The sequence below is a fragment of the Rhinatrema bivittatum genome, chromosome 17, assembly GCF_901001135.1.
Source record: "Rhinatrema bivittatum chromosome 17, aRhiBiv1.1, whole genome shotgun sequence".
In the NCBI taxonomy this organism is placed as follows: Eukaryota; Metazoa; Chordata; class Amphibia; order Gymnophiona; family Rhinatrematidae; genus Rhinatrema; species Rhinatrema bivittatum.
Window position 1 is genome coordinate 52,226,973 of NC_042631.1, and position 27,523 is coordinate 52,254,495.

Genomic DNA, 27,523 nt, shown 5'->3' on the forward strand with positions numbered 1-27,523 from the left:
AGTTCCTTGACTCCTAGGTTATGTACTTGAGCAAGCTAAGTAATTCATGTTATTCAAAATCAAAAGTAGGAGCGTCAGGAAGAGGAAATCTGCTTAAAATAATAAGCTCAATCTTACTGACATTTAATGCCAGCTTTTTTGTGATACAGCCAATTGCTGCGAGGCAAATGGAAATATATTTAAATGTCGCATACCACGATGAAAGCCTAGGAATGAAAAACCAAATGTAATCTGTATATACTTTGTGGTTTAACCTAATTTACTGTACATAAAGAAGTAAATGTTAAGCAGGGTGGCTGAAAGAGCCAAGCCCTGGGGAATATCAGTAGCAATGGAGCACCAAGAGGATACCTTTGAAGCTGTAATAGAAATGGACTCTTGTGCTATGGCATGGTTGACACAGCCTAGGAGGTGAACCCACCAGGCCCACGCTGGAAGGTGGCAGACGCGCCCTAGTCTGGGACAGAGCCGGGGCTTCACCTGAACCAACCATGTTCCATGTAGGTTGAGCTTTTTGGTTTCCAGAGGGCGGCAGGACTTAGGCAATGGTCCCACAGGGCAAAGATGGAGAGTCCAGGGCTGAGTTGAGGTCAGGGCAGGCAGCAGGCAGAGAATCAGCAGGTACAGACCAAGAGTCTGGTAGGCAGCGAGAAGAGTGTAGTCCAGGTCTGAAGCAATGGTCAGTGGCAGGTGGCAGGCAAGAGAGTAGTCTGGGTCCAAGGCAGAGGTCAATACCAGGAATCAGGCTGAGACAGACATGGCTGGAAGAAGACAGGGTGAGCAACAGAGACAGGGCAACAGTCAAGGCTAGCAGGACGACGAGACAAGGAACAACAGTGAGATAAGACACTGGAGAGACCAACATGCACTGCTAGGCAGGAAGACCTGCTGCTGAGGCACTGGACTGAAACACAGCTGGAGTTTAAATACCCAGCTGTGCTGACATCATTAGGAGGTGCTGGCTTGCGAGTTCCCACAGTGGGGGTTTTCTTAATCTGATGTGGAGTGTGCACATGTGCCTATGGAGACCAGCATCGGAGGGCCCAGCACAGTGGCATCCACACTGCTGAAGAAAACTATGCAGCGTGCCGTGGTCCGGGTGAGTGAGGCTGCTCACAGGACCGTCCTGCATTACAGTACCCTCTCTTCTAAGCCTTTTCCCCTGACTTCTTGGCTTAGGCTTCTGGGGGAAGCACTGATGGCAATCTCTCACCATTTGAGGGGTGCAGATTAGATGCAGGCTCCCATGAGTTCTCCTCTGGTCCAAACTTTTTCCAATAGATTTGGTTCTGGTGTTTCCTGGAGTCCAGAATCTCCTGTACCTCAAATTCAGTGTCTGTATCAGATATCACTTCCATGGGATTGAGAGGTTGTCGTGACAGCCAGGAAATTATTAAAGGCTTCAGTGGTGATATGTTGAAGATATGATTAGTGATATGTATTCTCAGCATGAGTGGCAATTTTAATTGGTAGGCTATGGCCCCTACCTTCTGTAGAATGGGGAATAGTCCAATAAATATGGGTGTGAATTTGGTTGAGGGCATTTTAAGTCACAGGTTTTGATTACTGAGCCATACTAGATCTCCAGGCTTAAATTGTGATGCCAGTTGTCATCTCTTGTCAGCCTGTTTTTTGAATCAGCTAGCTGCCATGGTGAGCAGTTGGTGGGTCCTCTGCCATAGGTCTCTGAGATCTTAGCTCATAGCACTGGCCGCAGAGCAGGATACCAAGAGCAGGACTTGAATAGGTACCCTGGGGTGCTTGCCATAGACTATCTGAAATAGTGTTGACCTGGTGGGACTTCCTATGTGATTGTTATGGCAGAACTATGCCCAAGGGAGGACAATAGCCCAGTTGTCCTATCATATGATCTCAGAAAGTTCTTGAGAATCTGGTCGACCTTTTCTGTCTGCCCATTACCTTGAGGGTGATATCTGATGTGAAGTCCAGTCTGATTCCAAATTTTTTGCAGAGACCTCTCTAAAATCAAGCTGTGAACTGAACTCTCCAGTTCAAGAGGATATGGGATGGAAGTCTATGGGAACAAAAGATATTTTGCACAAAGAGGCAGACCAGTTCTGGTAGGGACGGCAGACCAGGAAGTGGTTTAAAGTGAGTCATCTTGGAGAAGCAAACTACCATGACCCATATTGTGGTATGGCCATTTGAGAGGGGAAGGTCCATGACAAAGTTAGTGGACAGATGGGTCCAGGGTTACTCAGGGGCTGGCAATGCCTGTAACAACTCCCAAGTGCATGCATGAGAGCTCTAATTTTTTGACACAAGTGGGACAAGATTCCACATAGCGTTTCACGTCTGTATTCACCTGGGACCACCAATAGTATGAATTTGAGGGTTCTGATGACCCCAGGGTGTCCAGCCAAATAAGAGTCATGGACCCATTTCTGTACCTTCTCTCAGAGTAATTTGAGAACTACAGTCTTCCTGGGTGGTACAGGGATCACAGTTGAAGCAATTATCCTTGCTGGGTCTATAATGAGGTAAGGGGGCTCCAGAACATCTTCCTTCTGAAAGAAGCAAGAGAAGGTATCAGCCCATTGGTTCTTCTCTTCAGGTCGATAGTGTAGCTCGAAATCAAAGCTGTTAAAGAACAGTGACCACCTGGCCTGTCGAGAGTCGAGGCGTTGAGCCTATTGCAGATATTTCAGGTTTTTGTGATTAGTGTGAATGGTATTGGATGTCTGATTTCTAAGAGATGACATCACTCTTCTAACAAACGTTTTACTGCCAGGAGTTCCCGGTCTGCGATTTTATAATTTTTCTCAGCAGGTCTGAATTTCCTGGAGACGTATGAGCATGGAAAGAGGGACCCTTGGTCACTGTTTTGAGTTAGGAAAGCCCCCCACCCCAAAGACAGAGGCATCTACCTCCAAAACAAAGGGTTGAGAAGGGTCTGGGTGTCTCAGACAAGTCTTTTGCGAGAATTCCCATTTAAAACACTGGAAAGCCTGGATGGCCTCTTCTGGCCAGTACTTCATATCTGTGCCCTTCTTGGTAAGGGTGGTAAGCAGGGCTGTGAGTGAGGAATACCTGGGTATGAACTGTCTGTAATAATTTGCAAAGCCCAGGAAGCATTGCAATTTCTTCAGTCTCACAGGTTGGGGCCAATCCAGGATGGTCTTTACCTTTATGGGTTCCTTGAGCAGCCCATACTGGGAAATGACGTAACCCAAAAATGGGAGCTCTTCCTGCTCAAAGGTGCATTTTTCCCGCTTTGCATATAGGTTCCTGCAGCCTTTGTAACACTTATTTGTTGTGCTCTCAGTGTTGAGCCAATAATCATGAAAAGATGAGGATGTCGTCTACTACTAAATGGGAATACAGAAGATCCCAAAAGATCTCATTGACCATGTGCTGGAAGACTGTGGGAGCATTCCATAGTCCAAACGGCATGATGTGGTACTCATAATAACTATCCCTTGTATTAAACACGGTCTTCCATTCGTCACCTTCTCTTATGCATATAAGATTATATGCCTGGGGGTCACGTGAAGCGCTGGGGCTAGCTGTCACTGTTCCCTGCTGCTCATGATCCTAAGATAATTTACTGGGCCCTTTTCCCATTCCAAGTGTGTTTTTGTGAATATTGAATGGCTGATAAAGCAGCCTATGATGTGGGGGGAGCAGAATCTCTGTGATAAAAGGACATCCCGAAAAATGGCATCAGAGAGAGCAGCCTGTATCGAGGAAAACATGGCAGACATGGCTCTTCCCACCAATAATCGCTGAAGCAGTGATGAGCCAGCTGAATGAGAAAATACATTCAAGCATGGATGCAAAGTTAGCATCAGTAATAGATCGAGTTACTCAGTCGGTGTCCACCATGGGTGAAATGACTGCATGCCTTACTAATGTTACTGAGAGGGTAGAGGAGCTCGATCATGCAGCAGGGTCCAGGGCTGCTGGAGTGCTCATGCAAGTGCACGCAAGAAAAACAAGATCATCTCGAAAACAGAAATAGACAAAACAATTTAAGAATTGTTGGTCTCCCAGAGAAGGCAGAGGGAGCGGATGCTGTGAAGTTTTTATTGACCTGGCTTCCCACACTTCTGAATTTGTCCTCCAAAAATGGTAGGATAAAGCTAGACTGAGCCCATAGAGCCTTAGCGCCACCCCCGAAAGAAAACAGGTGGCCAAGAGCACTTATTTTACATGTGCATGATTTTGGTGATAAATGCCGAATTGTGGAGGCAAGAACGCAACAGAAAGTGTTGTGCTGCATGGGGCAGAGAATTTATATTTTCCAGGACTTTTTTGCCGAAGTCCAGAGATGGCGGCTAGAATACTCCAAGGTGAAGCATGAGCTACAGAATAGAGATCTGGCATACGCTCTGCTTATCCAGCCAGGCTGCGTGTTGTTCATGCTGGCAAAGTTAATATATTTGAGTCCATAAAGGGAGGTACAGGTCTTCCTGAAGAAGATCCATGAAGAGATTCCAGAAGCTGTGCCCTGAGTCTTCTGGGCAATAGATATCCTTTAACAAGCTTTTTTCTTGTGCTTTATATATGGATGTCTGTCTGTTTGTCTGGGCACAGTGATTAGTTAAGGATCCTGTGGCCTGCTATTTTGGAACAGGGAAAGGGGTTGGTAAGTAGTTATTTTTTTCTTTTTAATCGCAGATCATAGAGGTTTGAGTCGGGGCAGGAGCGGGGTGGGTTGTTAGTGGGGAGATTAGGGGAGCTGGGGAGGATGGGCGGAGAGATAATAGGTATGATGGATCTGGGTCTCAAATCCTCCTGGGCTGGGTCCAACATTTCTCAGGGTGGCCAAGGTTGCCTTTTTCCTCACAAGTAATAACTGATAGAGAGGGTGAGGTCATGAACCCAGATAAAGTTGTTGTGGACTCCTGCAAAGGAGAAATAGGTGATAGGGTCACCTGTCAGGTGCCCCATCTAGCCTGGTTGGGGCAAGTTCAAGAGGGTCAAGAGGGATCAGAGGGATCAGAGACCCTCTGCAGAGCTCTCTCAAAGGGGGAGTGGCCTTGTGGTTGGAACAATGGGCTGTGAACCAGCAAGATCTAGGGTTCAAGTCAATTTGCTGCTTCTTGTGACCTTGGGCAGTTCACTTTGCCCCACATTACCTTAGGTATAAACTTAGGGGATCATTTACTAGAGTATGTTAGGGCTTTAGCACACAGTGTTTGCAGATAGCATGCAATAAACCCAAACTCACAGGGAAATCTTGCTGCACAGTATTGTTCCACTGTAAGGAAACCTGTTTATGGATAGATGCTAGTAGAGGAGTGCTTATCAGAAGCTACTTCAGCACATTAACACACACACACACGCACACCAAACAGAGCCTGTCATGAGTGGGAGGTGGGGGCTGTTTTAAAGGCTAAAGGCAACCAGCTTAGACATTGTTTTTCTCTCTTCTTTGGGAAAGTAGGCCATGCCATGAAATTTATTTGGCGTTAGTCACCATTGTCATTATGGATGCTCAGGTACTGGTGTACTTAAGTCACAAAAATGTAGGTGTCTCCCCACTGTGTGGTAGAACACCAATAAGGGAAAGTCTCTGACCTCCTGGGTAGGCCTGTGATCAATTATTGCTCAGATAATTTCTCTTGGAGCCCTCAAGAACAGCAAGAATGGTGAGCTGGGGCACCCGAGAGACAATGAGGGAGAAAGCCTCCCTATACCTGGAGGAAACTAATTCCTCCTTTAAGCAGATGTTCTAAGGGTTGAAGTGAAGCCCTATGCTCAAAGATTGGGATCTCAACTACTACCTAGTCTTCCCTAGCATCCGTATAGAGCAGTCCTCACAGCTGCCCCTCCTGCGATTACATCATTGGCATGAGCCATATAGGTTGTAGGAGGAAATGGTCAAAACTAGTAGAAGCTTGGATGGGAATCCTAGTGAAGAGCCAAGGCTGCTGGGTCCAAGCAGAGGACCCAAGCCAGCTGTATAGAATTTCTCAATGGTCTAGAATTCCAAAGCTGCTAATTCAAAGCTGCTAATTCAAAGTAGGCAGTCTAGGAGATAGTAGCCAGTAGTCTTCCCTTAGTGACTGGGAGCAAGCAGAGAGAACAATTAATTCACACATTCTCTGGGAAGTTAGTCAGATTCAGAGTATGATGGGGATTTCCTGCAGAGCTGAGCAGCAATTCTCAGGGCCAAAATACTGTAATTGTCCTTCCTGGAGCTGACATGATGTGGACCCAGAAGTAGCTTTTGCCTTACTAAGGGTCAGGTAATGTGCTGTCATAGGGGCTTTTGCGTTAACTTCATTAAGTCCTAGACGAGCAAGTTGTTAGATAAAGAAAAAAAAAGGGAAAACAGGAACCAGTGCTTCAAATGTCCTGAGAAAGACCATAACTAGCTTCTAGCCTTCAGAGGATTGAGCAGCCAGAAACCTGGATAGCCCCTGGCCTTAGTACAGGAGGTGCACAAAAGGGTGCAGTTTCCAAATTAGCCAAATAATTCATCCCTAGAAGATCTATGACTCCTCGGTTAAGAGAAACAGACTACATAAGGAGGATAGTCTTATGTTCTTATAGTCAATGACAGAGATAAAGGCTGCTGGTGGTGCAAAGGCAGACCACACAGCAAAGCACAGAGTTGGGAGCCTCTGAGAGGTCAGTTTACGAGAAATATATTTCCAGTCAAGGAATCCAGGCTTTGATGGTCTTCTTCCACCAAGGTAGATTGAGAGGAAGGCATGATGCACAAGGATGATAAGGGCAGGGTCAGTCTGGTTTGCCGAAAAAGAGATAGGAATGAATGCTACCTCACTACGCCTCAGATTACTTTCTTTTGAAAAGTCAAAACCAGTCCCTGCAACTTGGAGGGGACTTGCTTAGGAAGGGATTGGCGAGCACTCCCTTTTCAGGCATTGTAGGCTAACATCTGAGAGAAGGTGATGCAAATCCGCCTCCGGGGTAACCTTAGAAAATTCTTAAAGGAATAAGTATCAGGGCGCCCAATGTGATTCCTTTTGTTTCAAGGATAGTGGTTTCGCATAAATCAAGAGATTCATTACTAAGTGTTAGGAAAGCGGAAGGATAAGATCAGAAACTGGGAGCTCAGAGCATTAGATGAGCAGAAGAACATAAGAACATAAGAAATTGCCATGCTGGGTCAGACCAAGGGTCCATCAAGCCCAGCATCTTGTTTCCAACAGAGGCCAAAACCAGGCCACAAGAACCTGGCAATTACCCAAACACTAAGAAGATCCCATGCTACTGATGCAATTAATAGCAGTGGTTATTCCCTAAGTAAAATTGATTAATAGCCATTAATGGACTTCTCCTCCAAGAACTTATCCAAACCTTTTTTGAACCCAGCTACACTAACTGCACTAACCACATCCTCTGGCAACAAATTCCAGAGCTTTATTGTGCGTTGAGTGAAAAAGAATTTTCTCCGATTAGTCTTAAATGTGCTACTTGCTAACTTCATGGAATGCCCCCTAGTCCTTCTATTATTCGAAAGTGAAAATAACCGAGTCACATCTACTCGTTCAAGACTTCTCATGATCTTAAAGACTTCTATCATATCCCACCTCAGCCGTCTCTTCTCCAAGCTGAACAGCCCTAATCTCTTCAACCTATCCTCATAGGGAAGCTGTTCCATCCCCTTTATCATTTTGGTTGCCCTTCTGTGTACCTTCTCCATCGCAACTATATCTTTTTTGAGATGTGGCGACCAGAATTGTACACAGTATTCAAGGTGTGGTCTCACCATGGAGCGATATAGAGGCATTATGACATTTTCCGTTCTATTAACCATTCCCTTCCTAATAATTCCTAACATTCTATTTGCTTTTTTGACTGCTGCAGCACACTGAGCTGACGATTTTAAAGTATTATCCACTATGATGCCTAGATCTTTTTCCTGGGTGGTAGCTCCTAATATGGAACCTAACATCGTGTAACTACAGCAACGGTTATTTTTCCCTATATGCAACACCTTGCACTTGTCCACATTAAATTTCATCTGCCATTTGGATGCCCAATCTTCAAGTCTTGCAAGGTCCTCCTGCAATGTATCACAGTCTGCTTGTGATTTAACTACTCTAAATTTTGTATCATCTGCAAATTTGATAACCTCACTCGTCGTATTCCTTTCCAGATCATTTATATATATATTGAAAGGCACCGGTCCAAGTACAGATCCCTGAGGCACTCCACTGTTTACCCTTTTCCACTGAGAAAATTGACCATTTAATCCTACTCTCTGTTTCCTGTCTTTTAACCAGCTTGTAATCCACGAAAGGATATCGCCTCCTATCCCATGACTTTTTAGTTTACGTAGAAGCCTCTCATGAGGGACTTTGTCAAACGCCTTCTGAAAATCCAAATACACTACATCTACCGGTTCACCTTTATCCACATGTTTATTAACCCCTTCAAAAAAATGAAGCAGATTTGTTAGGCAAGACTTCCCTTGGGTAAATCCATGTTGACTATGTTCCATTAAATCATGTCTTTCTATATGCTTTACAATTTTGTTCTTGAGAATAGTTTCCACTATTTTTCCCGGCACTGAAGTCAGGCTCACTGGTCTATAGTTACCTGGATCGCCCCTGGAGCCATTTTTAAATATTGGGGTTACATTGGCCACCCTCCAGTCTTCAGGTACAATGGATGATTTTAATGATAGGTTACAAATTTTAACTAATAGATCAGAAATTTCATTTTTGAGTTCCTTCAGAACCCTAGGATGCATACCATCCGGTCCAGGTGATTTGCTACTCTTTAGTTTGTCAATCTGGCCTACTACATCTTCCAGGTTCACAGTGATTTCGTCAGTTCATCTGACTCATCACCCCTGAAAACCATCTCCAGAACTGGTATCTCCCCAACATCCTCATTTGTAAACACGGAGGCAAAGAATTAATTTAGTCTTTCTGCAATGGCCTTATCTTCCCTAAGAGCCCCTTTAACCCCTTTACCATCTAATGGTCCAACCGACTCCCTCACAGGTTTCTTGCTTTGGATATATTTTAAAAAGTTTTTATTATGAGTTTTTGCCTCTATGACCAATTTCATTTCAAATTCTCTCTTCGCCTGTCTTATCAATGTTTTACACTTAGCTTGACAATGCTTATGTTTTATCCTATTTTCTTCAGATGGATCCTTCTTCCAGTTTTTGAAGGATGTTTTTTTGGATAAAATAGCCTCTTTCACCTCACCTTTTAACCATGACGGTAATCATTTTTCCTTCCTTCCACCTTTCTTAATGCGCAGAATACATATGGACTGCGCCTCTAGGATTGTATTTTTAAACAATGTCCATGCCTGTTGAACACTTTTAACCTTTGCAGCTGCACCTTTCAGTTTTTTTCTATTTTCCTCATTTTATCAAAGTTTCCCTTTTTAAAATTTAGTGTTAGAGCTGCAGATTTACTTATTGTCCCCCTTCCAGTTATTAGTTTAAATTTGATCATGTTATGATCACTGTTGCCAAGTGGCTCCACCACCGTTACTTCTCTCACCAAATCTTGCGTTCCACTAAGAATTAAATCTAAAATAGCTCCCTCTCTTGTTGGTTCCTGAACCAATTGCTCCATGAAGCAATCATTTATTATATCCAGGAACTTTATGTCTCTAGCAAGTCCTGATGTTACATTTACTCAGTCAATATTGGGGTAATTGAAATCTCCCATTATTATTGCACTGCCAAATTGGTTTGCTTCCCTGATTTCTCTTAGCATTTCATCATCTGTCTGACCATTTTGTCCAGGTGGACGGTAGTATACTCCTATCACTATACTCTTACCCAACACACATGGGTTTTCTACTTTATCCTGTTGGACTCTATACCCTCCTGGACATAAAGTGCCACACCCCCACCAAGTTGATCCTCCCTATCATTGCGATATAATTTGTACCCTGATATAGCACTGTCCCATTGGTTATCCTCCTTCCACCAAGTCTCTGTGATGCCAATTATGTCAATCTCATCATTTGCTGCTATACACTCTAACTCTCCCATCTTACTACTTAGACTTCTGGCATTGGCATACAGAAGGTGATAGTGAGAAGACACAAGGAATACAGTAAAACAGACAGACTTGGGGTGTCAGCCACAGGGGCCCACGGAAGCAAGGGCACAATGGTTTAAGTAGGCAATTGTAAGAATAAACATATTGAAGGCAAAGCCAATGCCCCAAGGACCTAAAATACTCACAGCATAGGTCCAGGCATTAATCTGGGCATAGTATAAACTAATGGACCCAGTAGAAGTCTGCAGGGCAGATATAGGGCCATTTTTGCATGCATTTACAGAACATTTGAGGCTGAACCTTCAGGAAAAAAAAGGGCACAGCATTCTCGTGAGTCCTGGAAACAGGTCTAAATTACTCCCACCCAGGATAGGTACAGATTTGGTACATCCCAATTGTATCGACTGGTCTGGCAAACCCATTAGGCTCACGCCAACAGTTGATGGACATGCTCTTGCTGGGACAGGAACTGGAGCTTCACCTGTACCAGCCCCTTTCCACACTGGCTGAGCTTTTGGGTTCCATGGGCTGGCAGGGCTTATGATCAAGGGTGGCAGTGAGAAGACAAAGTCTGGGTCCAGGCCAAGAGTCGAGGCAGGTAGCAAGCAAGAGAATGGTCAGGGTCCAAAGCAGAGGGCAGTACCAGTTAATCAGGCCAAGACAAGACATGACAGGGCAGACCAGGCAAGGTACGAACAGGGCAAGGGTACTGACAAACAAGGGCCAGGGTACAAACAAGGCATGGACAGGCATGGACTGAACAAAGGCACAGCAAGGAAAAAGGCAGGACAAAGGCAGAGAAAAAAGGCAAGAAGGAGACACGAGAGCAACATGCACTGCAGAATAGGCAGGGGACCTGTTGTTGAGGCAGGGAGACCCTGTGCCGGGACAGCTTAAAAGGGGCCAAGCATTTGATGTCATCGGAGGGAGTCATGGGCCTTTTCCCATCATGGGCCCTTTAAGGATAGCTGCGCGCGTGCCTAGAGGGGTCCCTGGGATGAGCAGGAATATGGTGGCATCTTCGGGTGACATCGTCAGCATTCCTGGCGGTGCCAGCATTGCAGAGTTCCAGGGTGAGTTGGCTGGTTATAGGGCTGTCCCATGACTGGCCAATAATTACAAAAAAGGACCCAGAATGGAGGTAGGGGGAGAGAAAGCGAGAAGGGAGGCGTGGGTGTGAGCCCTTTGTGCTGAGGCATAGTTGAAGCATTCTCATAGGTGTACCTTCAAGGCTTATGCCGGCAGTTGACGAATGTGTCCTGTAGCAGGACAGACTGGAGTTTCACCTATACCAGTTGCCTCCCTCGCAGGTTGAGCCCTTGTGTTCTGGTGACCTGCAGGTCTTAGGTGGGTCCTTAGGGCTAGAGAGTGAGTTCAAGGTACACCAGTGCAGATGGAGGCGGAGACGAGCCAAGGGTAGGGCAGGCGGCAGACAAGTTCCAGGCAAGAAGCCAGGTCCAAACAGCAGGCAAAAAGTGGTCAGGTTCAGAAGTCAAGGGTGGATGGAGGTAGACTGAAGAGAATGGTTAAGATAGACGAGGAAGGTTGGAAGAGACAGGCAAAGCAAGGCTGGAGAGGACGAGGCTGCAATGCAGGAACTCCGGAATACTGGAAACATGCACTGCAAAACAGGAGACCCATGTTGAAACGCTGATAAGGTGTCTGAGGAGCCCTTCTAGGGGATAAAGGTGAACCGGTAGATGGAGTGTATTTGGCTTTTCAGAAGGTGTTTGACACAGTTCCTCATGAGAGGCTTCTAAGAAAACTAAAAAGTCATGGGTTAGGAGGTGATGTCCTTTCGTGGATTGCAAGCTGGTTAAAAGACAGGAAACAGAGAGTAGGATTAAATGGTCAATTTTCTCAGTGGAAAAGGGTAAACAGTGGAGTGCCTCAGGGATCTGTACTTGGATCGGAGCTTTTCAATATATATATAAATGATCTGGAAAGGAATACGAAGAGTGAGGTTATCAAATTTGCGGATGATACAAAATTATTCAGAGTAATTAAATCACAAACAGATTATGATACATTACAGGAGGACCTTGCAAGACTGGAAGATTGGGCATCCAAATGGCAGATGAAACTTAATGTGGACATGTGCAAAGTGATGCATATAGGGAAAAATAACCCTTGCGGTAGTTACATGATTTTAGGTTCCATATTAGGCATCATAGTGGATAATACTTTAAAATCATTGGCTCAGTGTGCTGCAGCAGTCAAAAAAGCAAACAGAATGTTAGGAATTATTAGGAAGGGAATGGTTAACAGAACAGAAAATGTCATAATGCCTCTGATAGCTCCATGGTGAGACCACACCTTGAATACTGTGTACAATTCTGGTCGCCACATCTCAAAAAAGATATAGTTGCGATGGAGAAGGTACAGAGAAGGGCAACCAAATTGATAAAGGGGATGGAACAGCTCCCCTATGAGGAAAGGCTGAAGAGGTTAGGGCTGTTCAGCTTGGAGAAGCAACAGCTGAGGGGGATATGATATAGGTCTTTAAGATCATGAGAGGTCTTGAACGAGTAGATGTGAATCAGTTATTTACACTTTCGGATAATAGAAGGACTAGGGGGCACTCCATGAAGTTAGCAAGTAGCACATTTAAGACTAATCGGAGAAAATTCTTTTTCACTCAATGCACAGTTAAGCTCTGGAATTTTTTGCCAGAAGATGTGTTAGTGCAGTTAGTGTAGCTGGGTTCAAAAAAGGTTTGGATAAGTTCTTGGAGGAGAAGTCCATTAATGGCTATTAATCAATTTTACTTAGGGAATAGCCACTGCTATTAATTGCATCAGTAGCATGGGATCTTCTTAGTGTTTGGGTAATTGCCAGATTCTGGCAATTACCCAAACACTTGGTTTGGGTCTGGTTTGGCCTCTGTTGGAAACAGGATGCTGGGCATCTTGGTCTTACCCTACATGGCAATTTCTTGGTCTGACCCTACATGGTCTGACCCTACATGGCAATTTCTTATGTTCTTAAAGGCCAGCTGGCATCATCAGAGGGCACTGCGGGGATTTTCCCACCATGGGTCCTGTAAAGAAGTGCATTGTGTGTGTGCCTAGAGGAAGCTATAATTAGGGTAGAATGGCAGGACCCTCACTGCTACAGCGGCAGTCAGCGTCGATGGCAGATGAGCCACAAAGAGCTGTCGTTGGGACAAGATTGGCCCATTATGGCGTCTGGGGTAAGAGCAGCAGCTCACAGGGCCAACCCGTGAGCCATGTATCTTAACAGAGAGGACCAGGGCTAGAGGGAGAGAAGTCTGGGGATGGGGGGGAGGCAGGGGCCAGGGAACATGGGGGACTAAGGGAGAACATTCCTTGTTAGGGGGGAATGTGAGAGAGGAATGAGGATAGAGGAAGAAAGAAAGGAGACTAGTTATTGGGAGAAAGAGAGAAAGGACCTATGGTGGGGGAGGGGAGGAAGAAAGAGATGGGGATGATAGAGAGATGACTGGATTTGATGGGTGGGATGGGGTATCCAGTAAGATAGTGTGGGTAAAGGAATGAGAGAGAGACCATATGAAAAAGAGGAGACAAGAAGGAATAGGGAAAGGTGAGCAGGCAGGAAGAATCTAGACAGAAGGAGGAAAAGAAGAAAGAAGATAAGCAGGAGATGAGAGCATAAAGAGGAGGAAGAGAAAGTATTAAAATATCCATTTTGAAAGAAAAAGACACAGAAAGGAGACAAGAAACAGAAAAGAAAGAAGGACATGAGAGAGAGAGCAAGAACAGAAAGAACAGAGCATTAAAAAAAAGATAAGCTGAGCAGAAAATTTAAGTCGGAGATAGCAAAGATTGGAAAGTATTCTGTTATCTGATAAAGAATATTATTGCTGTCAGTTTAAAATATACTGGAACCCAATTCAAAGTCTCTGACCTGCAGATGTCTCCCACACAGAATTTAAGTAATGATAACAGCTGGATATTGCCTGGTTTGATTTTTTTTCTGGTGCATAATAATTCTCTTATATAGCAGACATACCCACCAGCCTTGTGGCTTTTGTTCCGGGTATGAAATATTTTGTGGTGATAAAATGTAAGAGAGTGTACTTTCAGGTATACTAGGGGCTGCTTGCTTCAATATCCAACCCTGCTGGTAGGATCTCCGCTCTGGACTGTAAGTTTCTGCCTATGCATAAAATGCAAGGAATGGCTGGTCAGGGCGCCTGACTGATTATATATTGACAGGCTGCTTGGTGACCTAATGAAGCGAAGGGGAGGGAGAGAGCTATAGAATTCCTGACCATGACCCCGAGCAAGCCTATACGTTACAGGAGGTGTGCTGGGCATGTATGGGTTTATGTGAGGAACTGAGTAAGTGATATGCAAGGGTGAATGAGTGTGCAGGGTGGGCTTGTATTGCCACAGGGTTTCAGAGGTGTGCATGATGTTGGTGGTTGTGTTTATGGGTGCTTGTGAGGCTATGTTTTTGTGGTGTGAGGGATTGTTGCTGGGGGGGGAGAGGGAGTAGGCTTGCAGGGGAGGGGCTGAATGTTGCGACTGAGATTGGGGTGATGTGCATGGTCGTGTGGAGGTGTGAGGTGCATTATGGGTGGTAGTGGTGGTGTCCATGATATGAGGGGATTATTGTCCTGACAGGGTTTGCAGTGATGTGCAGTGATGTGGGTTGATGTGAGGGGTTATTGTATCAAGGTGTTGTGTTTCCAGCTGTGTGTGGCCTCCTCTCCACTAGAGGACCCCAGCAAACCCTGCTTGGTACTATACTCTCCAACATGTCCCTCAGGCTGTCCAGGTCCCTCTCTCTTGCTTGCACCACTCCCACACTCTTGCCCTACTTAACCCAGCCTATCCTTTCGCTCAAGGCTTTGGCATCAAGTGCTATTCTGCTCCTTGCTCTAGCCACCTCTGCCTTGCGGCCTTTCCTTGCGTGGTCTATGAGTCTTCCGATTACTGTTTCACCTTGTTTTGTCCTGTGGCCTTTGGGCCTTCTAACCTTGGTCTTTTCCCTGCCTTGTCTCTTAGCTATCGGATCTTCTGAACCTTCCTTGCCTTTGTGGTCTACCCTAAACCTCTCTGTTTCCCTGACCTCTGGCCTAGCCTGAGACCTCCCTAGGTCTCTTCTGATTCTAGGCCTCTCTCTATTCCCTGACTTTGGCCTAGCTTGAGAGTTGCTAGGTCTCCTTTCTGTTTCTGGGCCTCTCTCCACCTTGACCTACAAGGCCTTCTTATCCTGTTGCCTTTGGGTTCTGTGTGTACCCTGTCTAGTCCTGTCCTAGTTCCATGCTTACCTGCATCCAGTTCCACCCTCACCTGTACCCAGTTCCACTCTTACCTGCTCTTAGTTCTATGCTTATCCATACTCTGTTCCATTGTAACTAAGTTCACCCTTACCTCCATGCAGCTTTAGTCCACTCCAGAGCTCCAGTTCAGCATGTACTTTGCTCCAGCCCAGCCTGTACTTGTTCTAGCCTCACCGGACCACCCACACCTACTTCCAGCCTTGCTTTCTTGTGCCACTCCTGGAGGTGGTGCCAACAATACCCCCTCTACAGATGCCCTCTCAACAGGAAGTCAAAGCCAACCAATGCTTCTAGGTATGGGGGCAGGACTCTGAACCAGCCCGGTGAGTCCACTTTTAGTTCTGGCCAGGACATTAAACATTACTGTTGAATTAAATTTTTCTTGTACTACCTGCCAGACTTTTAACTATCTACAGTACTTTAAATGCATAGCATGTCAATTCCCTGACCACCAATCTTAAGCATGTAGGGAGAAAAATGCCTTGTTTCACCTTTGTTTGAAATGTGAGTTTCCCAACCCCAGCTTCTGGAAGTACCTTTGCATCCCCAGCTACATACCTTCCAATAAAACCTGACATTTGTGGGGCCACTAAACCAGCCCTTGGGGAAAATCATGGAAATTTTAAAGCCAGGGCCAGGAAAAAAAATTAACTCAAGCTAACAGGGTACATACAAGTGTAAAAAAAATATCCCAGCACAACTTCACAGGGAAAACTAGGAAAAAAATCTCATCAGAAAAAATTATTTATTTATTTATTTAAAGTCTCTTCTATACCGATGTCCGTTCGCACATCGCATCGGTTCACAAAAAACAATAACTTTTGGGCGGGGCCCTTACATAGAACAGATATAAACAGTTAAATTACATATAAACAGTGATAACACTAAAACATGGGAAAGGGAAAACATGGGGAAGGAAAAACCCTTCCTTAAAAAGACTGACAATGTTGTATTCCTGTGGGTTTCTTGCTCTGTTGCCAGACTCTCATAGTTCCAGAGCCGAAAGCACTAACCAACTCTGGAATAAAGCCTTTGTCACTAACCTTGTTTGCAGAGATCCAGTGGCTTCCAGGCTCTAAGCTCAGACATCCACTTGCCTGAAGCAACAGGAACTAATTAGTGCCATCTGTGGGATCACGAAGCCAGCCCGTGGGAAAACCATAGCATTTTTAAAACCAGAGCTTGGGTCAGGAGGAGAATTAACTCAAGCTAACAGAGCATAAACTATTATAAAAGGTTTCAGCACAACATCTCTAGAAAAAAACTTTCAGCAAGAGAAATTAAAATACTCACCTGAGTAGACTGACACTAACCAGATTTGTAATGTTCTTATGGCTTCTTTGCTCTGTTCTCAGACATTAGAGACTATAGAACAAAAAGCACTAAGCAATTCAGAATTCATCCTTTTCCAACTGCAGGCCAGCACAAGGTAACGAGCTTTTCAGGGAAACGTCCAAAGGCAGCGCATGTTTTTTCTAATCTTCAGTTACACACACCAGAACCTGAGACCTAAGTCCAGAAGAGCTGCAGCTTGAATCCGGCTACTATCAGCTCTGCACCGAGCTTTCCTCCATTAGCAACTAGGTCAGCATAAGACTCTTACTGTGTCAGGGTCAGTCCAGTCAAGGGCTGCTACTCATAGTCTGGCCAGCCAGCAAAGAGCACAAGTCTTCAACCAGTCCACCTAGCAGGGGAAGCCTGCCTGAAGAAAACTCTTCCAGCAGCAGGCTCCTGCACCCAGCCAGTTCCTCCAGCAGGCAATTCATCCAGCAAGGGATGCCTGCTTGCAACCTATCTACCCAGAAAGAGTCTGTTCCAGTCCAACCATGCAACCCACGAAAGGGTCCAATTCATCCATGTTGCCCCAGGAGGGATCCATTCTAGCAAGCAGCTCCAGGTGGAGCCCCAGTTCTGCCGAGCAGCTCCAGGGGGAGCCCAAGACAGGCATGCCACTCCAAAAGGGGTCACAGCAGCTTTGTCCAGCAGGAGGCATCTGTTTTCAGCAAGTCCACCCAGTAAGGGGCGCCTGTTACCAGTTATTCCGCCTAGTAAGAGGTATCCACCTGGGCCAAACCTCAGCATTTTCCTTCAGTAAGGGCCCCTAAAAGAAATGGGACCCAAGAGAAGGGGAATCTTAAAGGAGGGGTTCTGTTGCATTTCTGGCCATTGCACAGTCTCCCCTCCACCAGGACACCCATGGAAAACCCTGCACGGAACTATACTCTCCATCACGTCTTTGGTCTCTGGCCTCCGCCTGCTGCATGACCTCTGCTCTACCAGGGGATTGCCATGAGCACATCCCTCAAGCTGTCCAAGTCCTTCTGTCCTTTCCCTCAAGGCTTTGGCATCGAGTGATATTCTAGTCCTTGCTCTAGCCACCTCTGCCTTGTAGTCTTCTAAGGCCTTTCCTTTTTTTTTTTTTTTGCATGGCCTCCGGGACTTCTGATTACTGTTTCACCTTGCTTTGTCCTGTGATCTTTGGGTCTTCTGACATTGGCCATCCTGCCTTCTGTCTTTAACTTGGCCCTATGGGACTTCTGAACCTGTCTTGCCTTTGTGGCCTACCCTAGGCCTCTCTGTTTCCATGACCTCTGGCCTAGCCTGAGACCTCCCTAGGTCTCTTCTTAAGCCTCTCTATTCCATGATCCCTGGCCTAGCCTGAGACTTCCTAGGGGTCTCTATTTCTCTCTGCCTTGTCCCACAAGGTCTTCTTATCCTGTTGCCTTCTGGCTCTGTGTTCCATGTTCTGTGTGTGCCCTGTCAAATATTGTCCTGTCTTGTTCTAATTCCACCCTTAACTGCACTTAGTTCCAGTGCTCCAGATCCATGCTTATCCACACTCTCTTCCAGTGTACCTAAGTTCACCCTTACCTCCATACAGCTTCAGTCCATTCCAGAGCACCAGTTCAGTCTGCACTCCATCCAGAGATCCAGTCCAGCCTACACTTGTTCCTTATTCCAGCCTCACTGGACCACCCACTCCTACTTCCAGCCTTGCCATCCTGCGCCACTCCCGAAGGTGGTATCCACAAAACCCTCTCTACAGCTGCCCTCACAACACAAGGTTTATGGAAGAATGGGTGGTAGCTCAATTTGCATTGTGGGTGGTATCGGTGGTGTGAGGGGGCAAGTGGGCAGTGTGTGGTTGTGATGTGCAGCGGGGTGAGTGAGAGAGGGTTTCTGGTGGTACACTTCCTGTGTAGGGGATTGCATGTGGGTAGGGTGTTGGGGAGATGTCTCAGGATATGTTTTTGTGGGATGTGGTGAGGTGAGTGGGTATGGAAGGGAATGAATATGGTGGGTGGGAGAAGAGGTGTATTTGTGGATTGTGTGCATTGTGGTGTGGGGGGAGAGTGCAGAAATGTAGGCACTCTTTTCTCATTGCAATCTCCATTTTATCATCTTTCCTACTGTCTGTCTACCTCCCTCCTACACACTCTGCACTTGTCTCTGTTTCCTCTCCCGGCCAGCTAGCCTGTAAGTGATTCCTCAGTCCAAAATGTGTGTTTTGTTTACCTGTCTGTTCTCCCTGCTGGCCAGCAGTCCTGTATTTTACAGTCTCTGTGGCTCTCTACATGGTTTTACTGCTAGGACCTGCCCTCCCACAGTTGCTGGCTTGTGCATGCAGTGGTGCATGCGCATGTGCTGTTCAGCTGAAGTGATTACTCGGAGCCTCTAATATTTTTATAATATACAGAGATTTGAAAGTAGATTGTTCCAATTTTTCCTAAGGACAGTCCAGACAACAACCCCCTAACCCCCAAATAAAGTGCTTGACTGTGAACAAGTGTCCCAGATTTGCTTACCAGAAATATGGCAACCTTACTCTATCCCCAGCACAACTAGAAACGGGGGGGGGGGGGGGGGGGGGGGGTGCATGAAGGGCTCTCTTAGAATCTGTGAGAGGGGGAAGGAGTGAACATAGTTACACATGGCAGCAGAACAGGTAGCACCAGCCTGCTCTTAGCTCATGCCCTCTCTCCTTCTTCTATTCTGGTTTCTGCAGTGATTGTTGTCTCCTTTTCTTCTCTGCTCCTTCAGGTCAGAGAGTTTGATAAATACTCACGGCACACGGTCCTTGGGGAGGTGAGGACCACACTCAGCAGCCTGAAGACGTCAGAACCCTGGGAGCTCTGTGAGGAGATCCAGCAGATCACAAAGGTGCAGTTCTCATCATGTCATGCTAAACAACCACAGACAGACATGGCAGCAGGTGAAGAGCACAAGGCCCATCCCGTCCTACTGTAATTCTGCTTCATCTCCAGCTTTTCCCTTACTCCCCTCCACTAGCCATCCTCTGTATTTATCCAAGGCTTGAACATCCTCTCGTGGTCTGTTTACTAAAAGGTGATATCATTCATGTAGAAGTTCAACACACATCAACGCGTGCGTGCTCAAAACCTAGGTACTGAGGCCTTTTCTTATGTAAGTTGCATATGTGTTAGTGTAACCAACAAAGTTCCTGATGCTACCCCACATGCAAATTAGTTAAAATATAAATTTCTAAATTACCTCTTCAGGTATCAATATCCAGTGTTAATACTTGTGATGTGTGATGTTTAATTAAGCATCCCTTTTATAGGAGGGCCATGTTGACAAACAGCAACAGGTCCAGAGAATCCTCTGCCCCCGGAACAAAGATCCTGTGACCTCAAGGCTTGGTCCCTGCCACCACCCACCCCCTGAGCAAAGAGAGCCTCTGGGGTCATCTCAGCCCCCTCCCATTCATCTTTGTCTCTGAAAGACTTGTCAGTTTGTGTTTGTTTGTTTTTTAATTTAAGGTTTATTTGTATATCAATATAATAAATTCTCTAACATTGTCACAAAGTGTTAAGATATCAAAATATCAATATATGCAGAAGCAGATCTGAATAATATAAATCTATAAAATATAAAAAATGAAACCCCCCTTCTTTCCTCCCTCATCCAGTAAAACCCTTCTGTTACTGCCAATATTCAATGGGCTGCCATATTGACAAAAATGCAGGAAGTTGTTCTCTTCTAACTCTCATGAATCTTTCCATGACAAAAACTTCCAACAGTCACTTGCAGAAAAACAGAAAATCTGGGGCAGCACCAACTTAGCCAAGTTAACTTACATCCTTTAGCTCTTGGGTGGTATAGCTCTTGCCTGGACTTCCCTGTTATGGAAGTGTGAGGATCCCATGCACTGAGATCTCCAGGAGATCCTCTGCCAGTTTTGCCTCATCTTTGACAAACCAGGCTGTACCTTCTCCTTGGCTGCAGAGCTCCTTTGTATCCAGCAAAGCACTTGCACCATAGAAGAGTACACTATTCACTTCTGCACTCTCGCTTCTCAGTTATACTGGGGAGAGGATAGCTTGACGGCCATCTTCTGGCAGGGGCGGTCAGGCAGAATTAAAGATGAACTGACCAGCCACCTTGGGTTAACCGGAGATTCCAAGAATGAGGCTCAGGAATGTAAAGTCTCCCGGTGGTCCATCCGGCTGGCACCCCATTTCCATCCTCCTCCTGGGATCCCGCTTATTCTGGAACAAAAGCAGGCTGAGGTGCCCATACGATTGGGATGCTCTAAACTTTCTCAGGAAGAGAAACAGAGGCGACAACAGCTTGGACTGTGTTTGTATTGGGCTAGCCAGGACCACTATGCTTCTCATTGCCCCGAGAAGTTGGGGGAAACTCCCATGCACCTGCTCATAGAGAACTCAAAAATCTTCACTTGAAGCATTCCTCGATTCCGGGACAGGTAGAAACTTTATAGAGGAATCACTGGTCTGCCAGCCTGGCAAACCCACAACTTCCCTGGAGAATGCAGTCACCTTCTCCTCTCTCTACGGAACTACTCTCCTAGGTCAATGCATTGAGGTGACAATTCCACTTATGTTTCAGATAGGTCGTCTCCGTAAGGAGACTCTCTCCTTTCCTGTAATACCCATGGCATTCATCCCCATTATCCTGGGACTACCTTGGCTCCAACAGCAGGCAGAGACCTTGCCCCTACATAGGTCCTATAATTATTGCAGAGACCTCCTGCCAGGAAAGATGCCTTCAAGGTCAGGTATACCCCTTGTCAGACCCGGAGACTGCGGCTATATTGCAATACATAAAGGAGAACCTGGAAAGATGCTTCATCCACCATTCCTCCTCACTGGCTGAAGCTGTTTTTTTCTAACTGGTAAAAGTTGGCTCTCTCAGGCCCTGTATAGACTACAGGGGCCTCAATGCCATCACTAAGAAGAATCGTTATTCTTTACCCCTCATCTCAAAGTTATTCGATCACTTGCAAGGCTCAAGGATTTTCACCAAATTTGACCTTCGCAGAGTGTACAATCTCCTATGCATACGTGAGGGAGATGATAGGACAATGGTGTTTAATACAAGGAATGGCCACCACAAATACCTAGTCATGCTGTTTTGGCTATGTAACTACCCTAGTTAATGAGATTTTTAGGGATCTTTTGTACTCTCTTGTGTAGCCTACCTTGATATTCTCATATTCTCTTGCTCACTGAATCCACATTGGGAGCACATTAAGGAAGTATTATAGAGACTACAGGAGCACCACCTATACACAAAATTGGAAACATGGATATTCGAGCAGGAAGAGCTTCCCTTCTTGGGATATATTATCTCCTGACACAATTTTTCACATGGATCATGCTAAGGTAAAAGCCGTTCTGGACTGGCTCCAGCCCGTGGGACAGGGTGTTGTAGCATTTCCTAGGGTTTGCAAACTATTATAGACAATTCATTCCTGGATATTCATCTCTTACAGCACCCCTTACTGCCCTGACCAAGTAGGGTTTGGACACTCTCCATTAGCCAAAAGAGGCTATTTAGGTTTTCCAATCTCTCAAGTGAGCCTTCTCCCAAGAACCCTGTCTCAGACATCCAGATTCTGATCAAACCTTCGTGATGGAAGTAGATGCCTTTACCCATGGGGTAGGGGCTGTCTTTGCCAAACACAGTGACCAAGGGATGCTCCTACACTGCTCTTTCTTCTCCAAGAAGTTCACACCAAGAGAAAAAAAATTAATCAATTGGAGATTGGGAGCTACTCGCCGTGAAGCTTGCACTAGAGGAATGGAGCCACTTCCTAGAAGGAGCCAAACATCTGATTATTATTTACACTGATCATAACAATCTGGAATATTTTTCCCCAGGCACAATGCCTCAACCCCGGCAGGCCAGATGGTCACTATTCTTAAACTACTTCAACTTTGAGCTTTGCTCCCAATTTGTGGAAAAGAATCAGTGAGGAGGTGCTCTCTCATGCTCTCTCGAGACTGAGGATGCTCCAGAACCTCCTCGCTCCAGAGCCTCCTCACAAGGATAATTTCCACAATTGCGATGCTGGTCCTACCTGGCAAGATAGTTGTGTCCAAACGCCTCCGTGAAAATGTACTCAAAAGGGCCCATGACTCTCATGTGGCAGGACATCCCGGGATCTCCTAAACCCTTGAACTCCACTGCCACTACTGGTGGTCTCAGGTGTAGATAGATGTGAAACACTACATAGAGTCCTGTCTTACTTATGCCAAGCACAAGAGTTCATGTGCCCGACCTTGAGGGCTGTTACAGCTGTTACCAGCACCCGAGAAACCCTGGATCCACCTGTCCACTGACTTTGTCATGGACCTCCCTCTCTCTCTAATGGGTCATGATGGATTGATTTTCAAAATGGCCCACTTCACCCACTCCCTGCTTGCCTTTTGCACCGTAACTGGCCCATCTTTTTGTGTAACATATCTTTTGCCTACATGGACTTCCTCCTCACATCCTTTTAGACAGAGGCATTCAATTCATGGCCCAATATTGCAGGGCTCTCTGCAAAAGATTCTGAATCAATCTGGACTCCCACAAGGAAATGGGCAAACAGAAAGAATTAATCCAGGTCCTGAAGAACTTACTGAGAATGTACATTTATGAATGACAGTACGACTGGGCTACAATTCATTCTTGGGCATAGTTCTGCCAGAATTACCATATAGGCAGTGCCATATTTACATCACCATTCCAGATTCTTTGGCAAGCACCCCTGGGTGCCCCTTCTCATTCCGCTCTCTATAACATGCCAGGTGGCTCATATAACAAGTCAGGAACTCAAGGAACTCTGGCAAAAGACCAACCAATTGATCAACAAGGCGGCCAGTTTTTAAAAAGCAGGCAGATAAAAAAAAAAAGACCAGCCCCACAATTAAAACTGGAGCATCTCGTACAGCTCGAAATACCGTCAAAAAGATTTGAACCTAGAATCATTGGGCCATTCCCCCTTCTACAGCAACTGGGAGCTGAAATGGATTGGGTTAAGCTACCTTTCACACTAAGAATACACAACGTGTTCCATGTCTCATTGCTAAAACCCTTAATTCTTTCCGGGCCATCATGATGACCTCCAAAACCCACAGGAACAGTGACTGAGACAGTCACCAAATTTGAAGCACAGGAGATTATAGATTCCAGAAGATGGCGGAACATTTTGATATCCTTTTATTACCGATCACCGAATCTCTTTCTAAAACCTTGGAATACTGGAACACCTGCCTTCAATCCATAAACAACCTTCTAATATCCCTTCACCTGATCCTAAATACCAAGAAGACGGAGATCCTCCTCATCTCCCAAGAAGGAAAGCACTCTTTATCCAACACACACCCTGCTAATCAACCAGTCTTCTCTCCCCAAGTCAGAAACCTAGGAGTCATCATGGACAACCAACTGAACTGCAAAATTTCAGCAACACCACCACCAAGGACTGCTTTTTTAAACTTCAAGTTTTAAAATGATTGAGACCCCCCTCCTCCATTTCCAAGACTTTCGGACAGTCCTCCAAGCAATCATTTTTTCAAAAATAGATTATTGCAACTCTCTTCTGTTCGGCCTCCCGGCCAATACCATCAAACCCTTACAGATGTTACAAAACGCTTCAGCAAGGATTCTGACAAAGACCAACAAAAGAGACCATATTACACCCATTCTGCAGAACCTGCACTGGCTCCCAATCAAATTCAGTATCTAATACAAAGTTCTAATGATCATCCATAAAGCCATTCACAACATCACCCCCCTGGAGCTTATTCCCACTTCGACCACACATTCCCTCCAGACCGGTGAGGTCAGCGTACAGAGACACCTTGCTGGCCCACCCCATTAAATCCACATTAAGGAAGGGAGCCCTTTCCATGTCTGGACCAACGCAATGGAACTCGCTACCATCAGAGCTCCGGCTAGAACAATGCCCAACCACCTTTAAGAAAAGACTAAAGACATGGTTGTTTAGCGAAGCCTATGCCTAACTCTGACGACCCTTTGATCCTCTTATGCAGCTTTGGTAGTAGAACTTCATCACTAGCAAGCCACACTGAGTACAGACGATCTAACAAAAGTTTTCTCCCTCAATTCCCAATCCCAGTGTCTCTTTCTTAGACACTGAGCTATACACCTCCAAGTTATCTCTCTGTTTAATCCCATTTCGTTGGATCCAAGTTTTGTTTTCCTGTTTAATGTAATGCATCCTTTGCAATGGTTATTGTTATAATGTAAACCGAGGTGATTTGTAACTTGTTACATGAATATCGGTATATAAAAGTGCCAAATAAATAAATAAATATCCTGGAAAAACTTTGGACCAGGAGAAAACTCTTGGGAGCCCGCAGCTAACTTTCAGGCCCAATTGGTAAGAGTCTTCCATCAGCGATTTTCCCCAGAAACCGAAGACTGGGGAAGGGGCTTAGAGGAGAGGGTACTGTTACGTTTGACAGTAACAGCAGGCTGTCCCCAGCTGAACTCACCCCAGCCACCACCTGAAAACGACAATTCTCCTAGGCTGCTGCCCCCAGTGTCTCCTTAGATGTGTGCGCATGCCACCTCTTAAAGGCTCTGTGGTGGGAATGCTCTCCACGCATGACTCCTGTGATGCCATGTTGCTGCATATTTAAACCCGGCCACAACTCCTGCACTTCATCTCAGCAATGAGTCTCTTGTGCAGTGAGTGTTGCCTTGGTGTTTCTTCTGCCTTGCCTCATCTCGTCCAGCCTACCCTGCCTTGTCTGTCGTCCTTGCCTTGATCCAGCCTTCACCTCTGACTGACTTCCTGTATCTGACCATTGCCTGAACCTTGCCTACTGCCTGCCACTGACCATTGCCTGGACTTTGACTACTCATTGCTTGCTGCCTGGCTCCAGACCTTCTGGGATCCATTTTCAGCCACTGTGTGGCTTGGCTAGTTAGCCAGATAAACATATCTGGCTAATTAGCAGAATAGATTCAGTGTTTGCACTGCTGAATATACCCAGATATCTTAAAGTTAGTTGGTTACTTCCCTTCAATCCAGCTAAATTTAGCTGGGTAAGCCAGTTAGATGGATAACTATTAAGGTACGGTTATGGGTCTAAATGGCTTTTGAATATCAGCCTCTGTCCCTACTTGCCACGTGGGACTGTCGCCTAAATCCTGCTGGCGCCTGGAACCCAACAGCTCAACCTGTGGGGAAAGAAGCTGGTAAAAGTGAAGCACCAGACCCAGCTGTCAGTTTGGGCCTAGGGTTTCACTCCCTATGCCAACCACACCACAGCACTAAGATTCCACCTTCCTTACAACAACATGATCCTACCAAATATGACCCTTTCCCCAACAATTTCTACAACATCTATTAGAAACAGAAGCATAAATTTTGTGCTTCCATGAAGGAGTAAGGTACCATCTAAAATACACCTTGTTGCATTTTCTGTCAGATTAGCCAAGATTGAGGATTTGGCTACCTGAATGCAGATATCATCCCTCTTCTTCCGCTACACAATTTAAATCTTGCTCCTAGGCTGCCTCGTGTGTTAATTTTCCTTTTGGAAAGGAGACCAAACTTTTATAAATTCTTGATATAAGGCCTTTACCTTCTATAGGTTGAACACACAGTCCCTCAAAAGGCATGGATCCAGCTTTCAAAGAGCCTGGCCCAGTATCTTGCTCAAGGGAACAATGCTTGACTTGAAAGAAGGCAAATAAATCTGTATTAGGCAAGTGAAACTTCTCTCTTAACTCCCCAAAACTCATCTCCACCTCCCTGTTATAAAACTTCCCCAGACATCTTAAACCCTGCCTTTCCCACCTCTGAAAGGCTCCCATTTGCAAGCCAGATACAAAACTTCTATTAATCAGCAGCAAACATTTCTTCCAAGAAGCCTGCTGAAACTATTGAGTCCCAAAGCTGTCCTGTATGTTTTGAAAAAGGATTAACCAGCTTATTATTCTCCCATTACTTCTGGTTACCCAAAAATAATCAGCAAGCGGAATACCACCCAGAAACACTCAATACACACCCATTGTTTCAAGTTCTGCTTAGGTTGCCATTCCAGTATTGCTCGAAACTGAAAGACTAAGTAATACTTCCCAATCCCTCTGTTATGTTTGACGGCTCATGCGACCATCCGGCAAGCTGCTGCACTTACCCAGATGCACTCGCTGGCTCTTAGTGTGTTACGGTTGTGGACCCTTGGGCCGGTTGGAACAGAAGATGGTGCGCTGTGGAGAACCACGGCAAGCGTCCCAACCGGGAGGCGGCTCGGAGGGCTCAGAGAAGGCTTCGACACTGAGACACGGTGGAGTCCTATGTGACCAAGGACTCGGCGAAGGCTGAAAGGATGGACGACGTTATGCCCCGGTGACTGATGAGTCTTCACCCTGGAAGCCAGTACTCTCCCAGGAGGAGCCCGTAGGAGTCCAGCCGCTGGGACTTTTGGAGATTCACCCTGGAAGCTGGAGCCCCCCCAGGAGGCGCCAATAGGTGCCCGGCCTCTGGGACTTAGGTGAATCTTCTGGGCCAGGAAGACTGCTGAGTCGGAAGCCGGGAGTCGGAGGAGAAACCAAGCCAAGGATGAGGCAGAAGACGGAGTCGTGGACGGAGCCGGGTCAGAGCCAGAGGTCAGAGACAGTACTAAGCCAGGAAGAGCAGCCGAAGACGAAGTCAGGGATGGAGCCAGGTCAGAAGCCAGAAGTCGGACATCGAAACCAGAACCAAGGGGCGGAGGCAGGAGACGGAGTCAGGAACAAGCCGGATCGAAGACAGAAGCAATCCAAAAGCAGACAGCAACTAGCAAGTCAGGAACTCCTGAGAACCTCGTTGCAAGGCAAGGATCTATCCCAGCTGCAGGGGCTCCTGGAGCTGACCTTAGTTTTCCCATGCTGGCCCCTTTAAGAGGAAAGCCCCTGCCCACGCGTCTAGGGGGCGGGGCCAGCAACGGGGAATTGACGGCGTCTCCCTCGCAGTGGAGACGCCGTGGCAGGCCGTGGAATGGGCCTGGGA

At 46.0% G+C, this 27,523-nt stretch overlaps 1 protein-coding gene across 1 annotated transcript in view; it reads left to right on the forward strand.

The window, feature by feature from the left end:
- The window catches only part of LOC115079429 (synaptotagmin-2-like), a 134,994-nt gene that overhangs the window by 75,680 nt on the left and 31,791 nt on the right, over nucleotides 1–27,523 (forward strand). Inside the window, exon 5 of the mRNA XM_029583020.1 lies at nucleotides 19,285–19,404. Coding sequence (XP_029438880.1) covers nucleotides 19,285–19,404 — 120 coding nt within the window. The remainder of the gene's footprint in view (nucleotides 1–19,284; nucleotides 19,405–27,523) is intronic.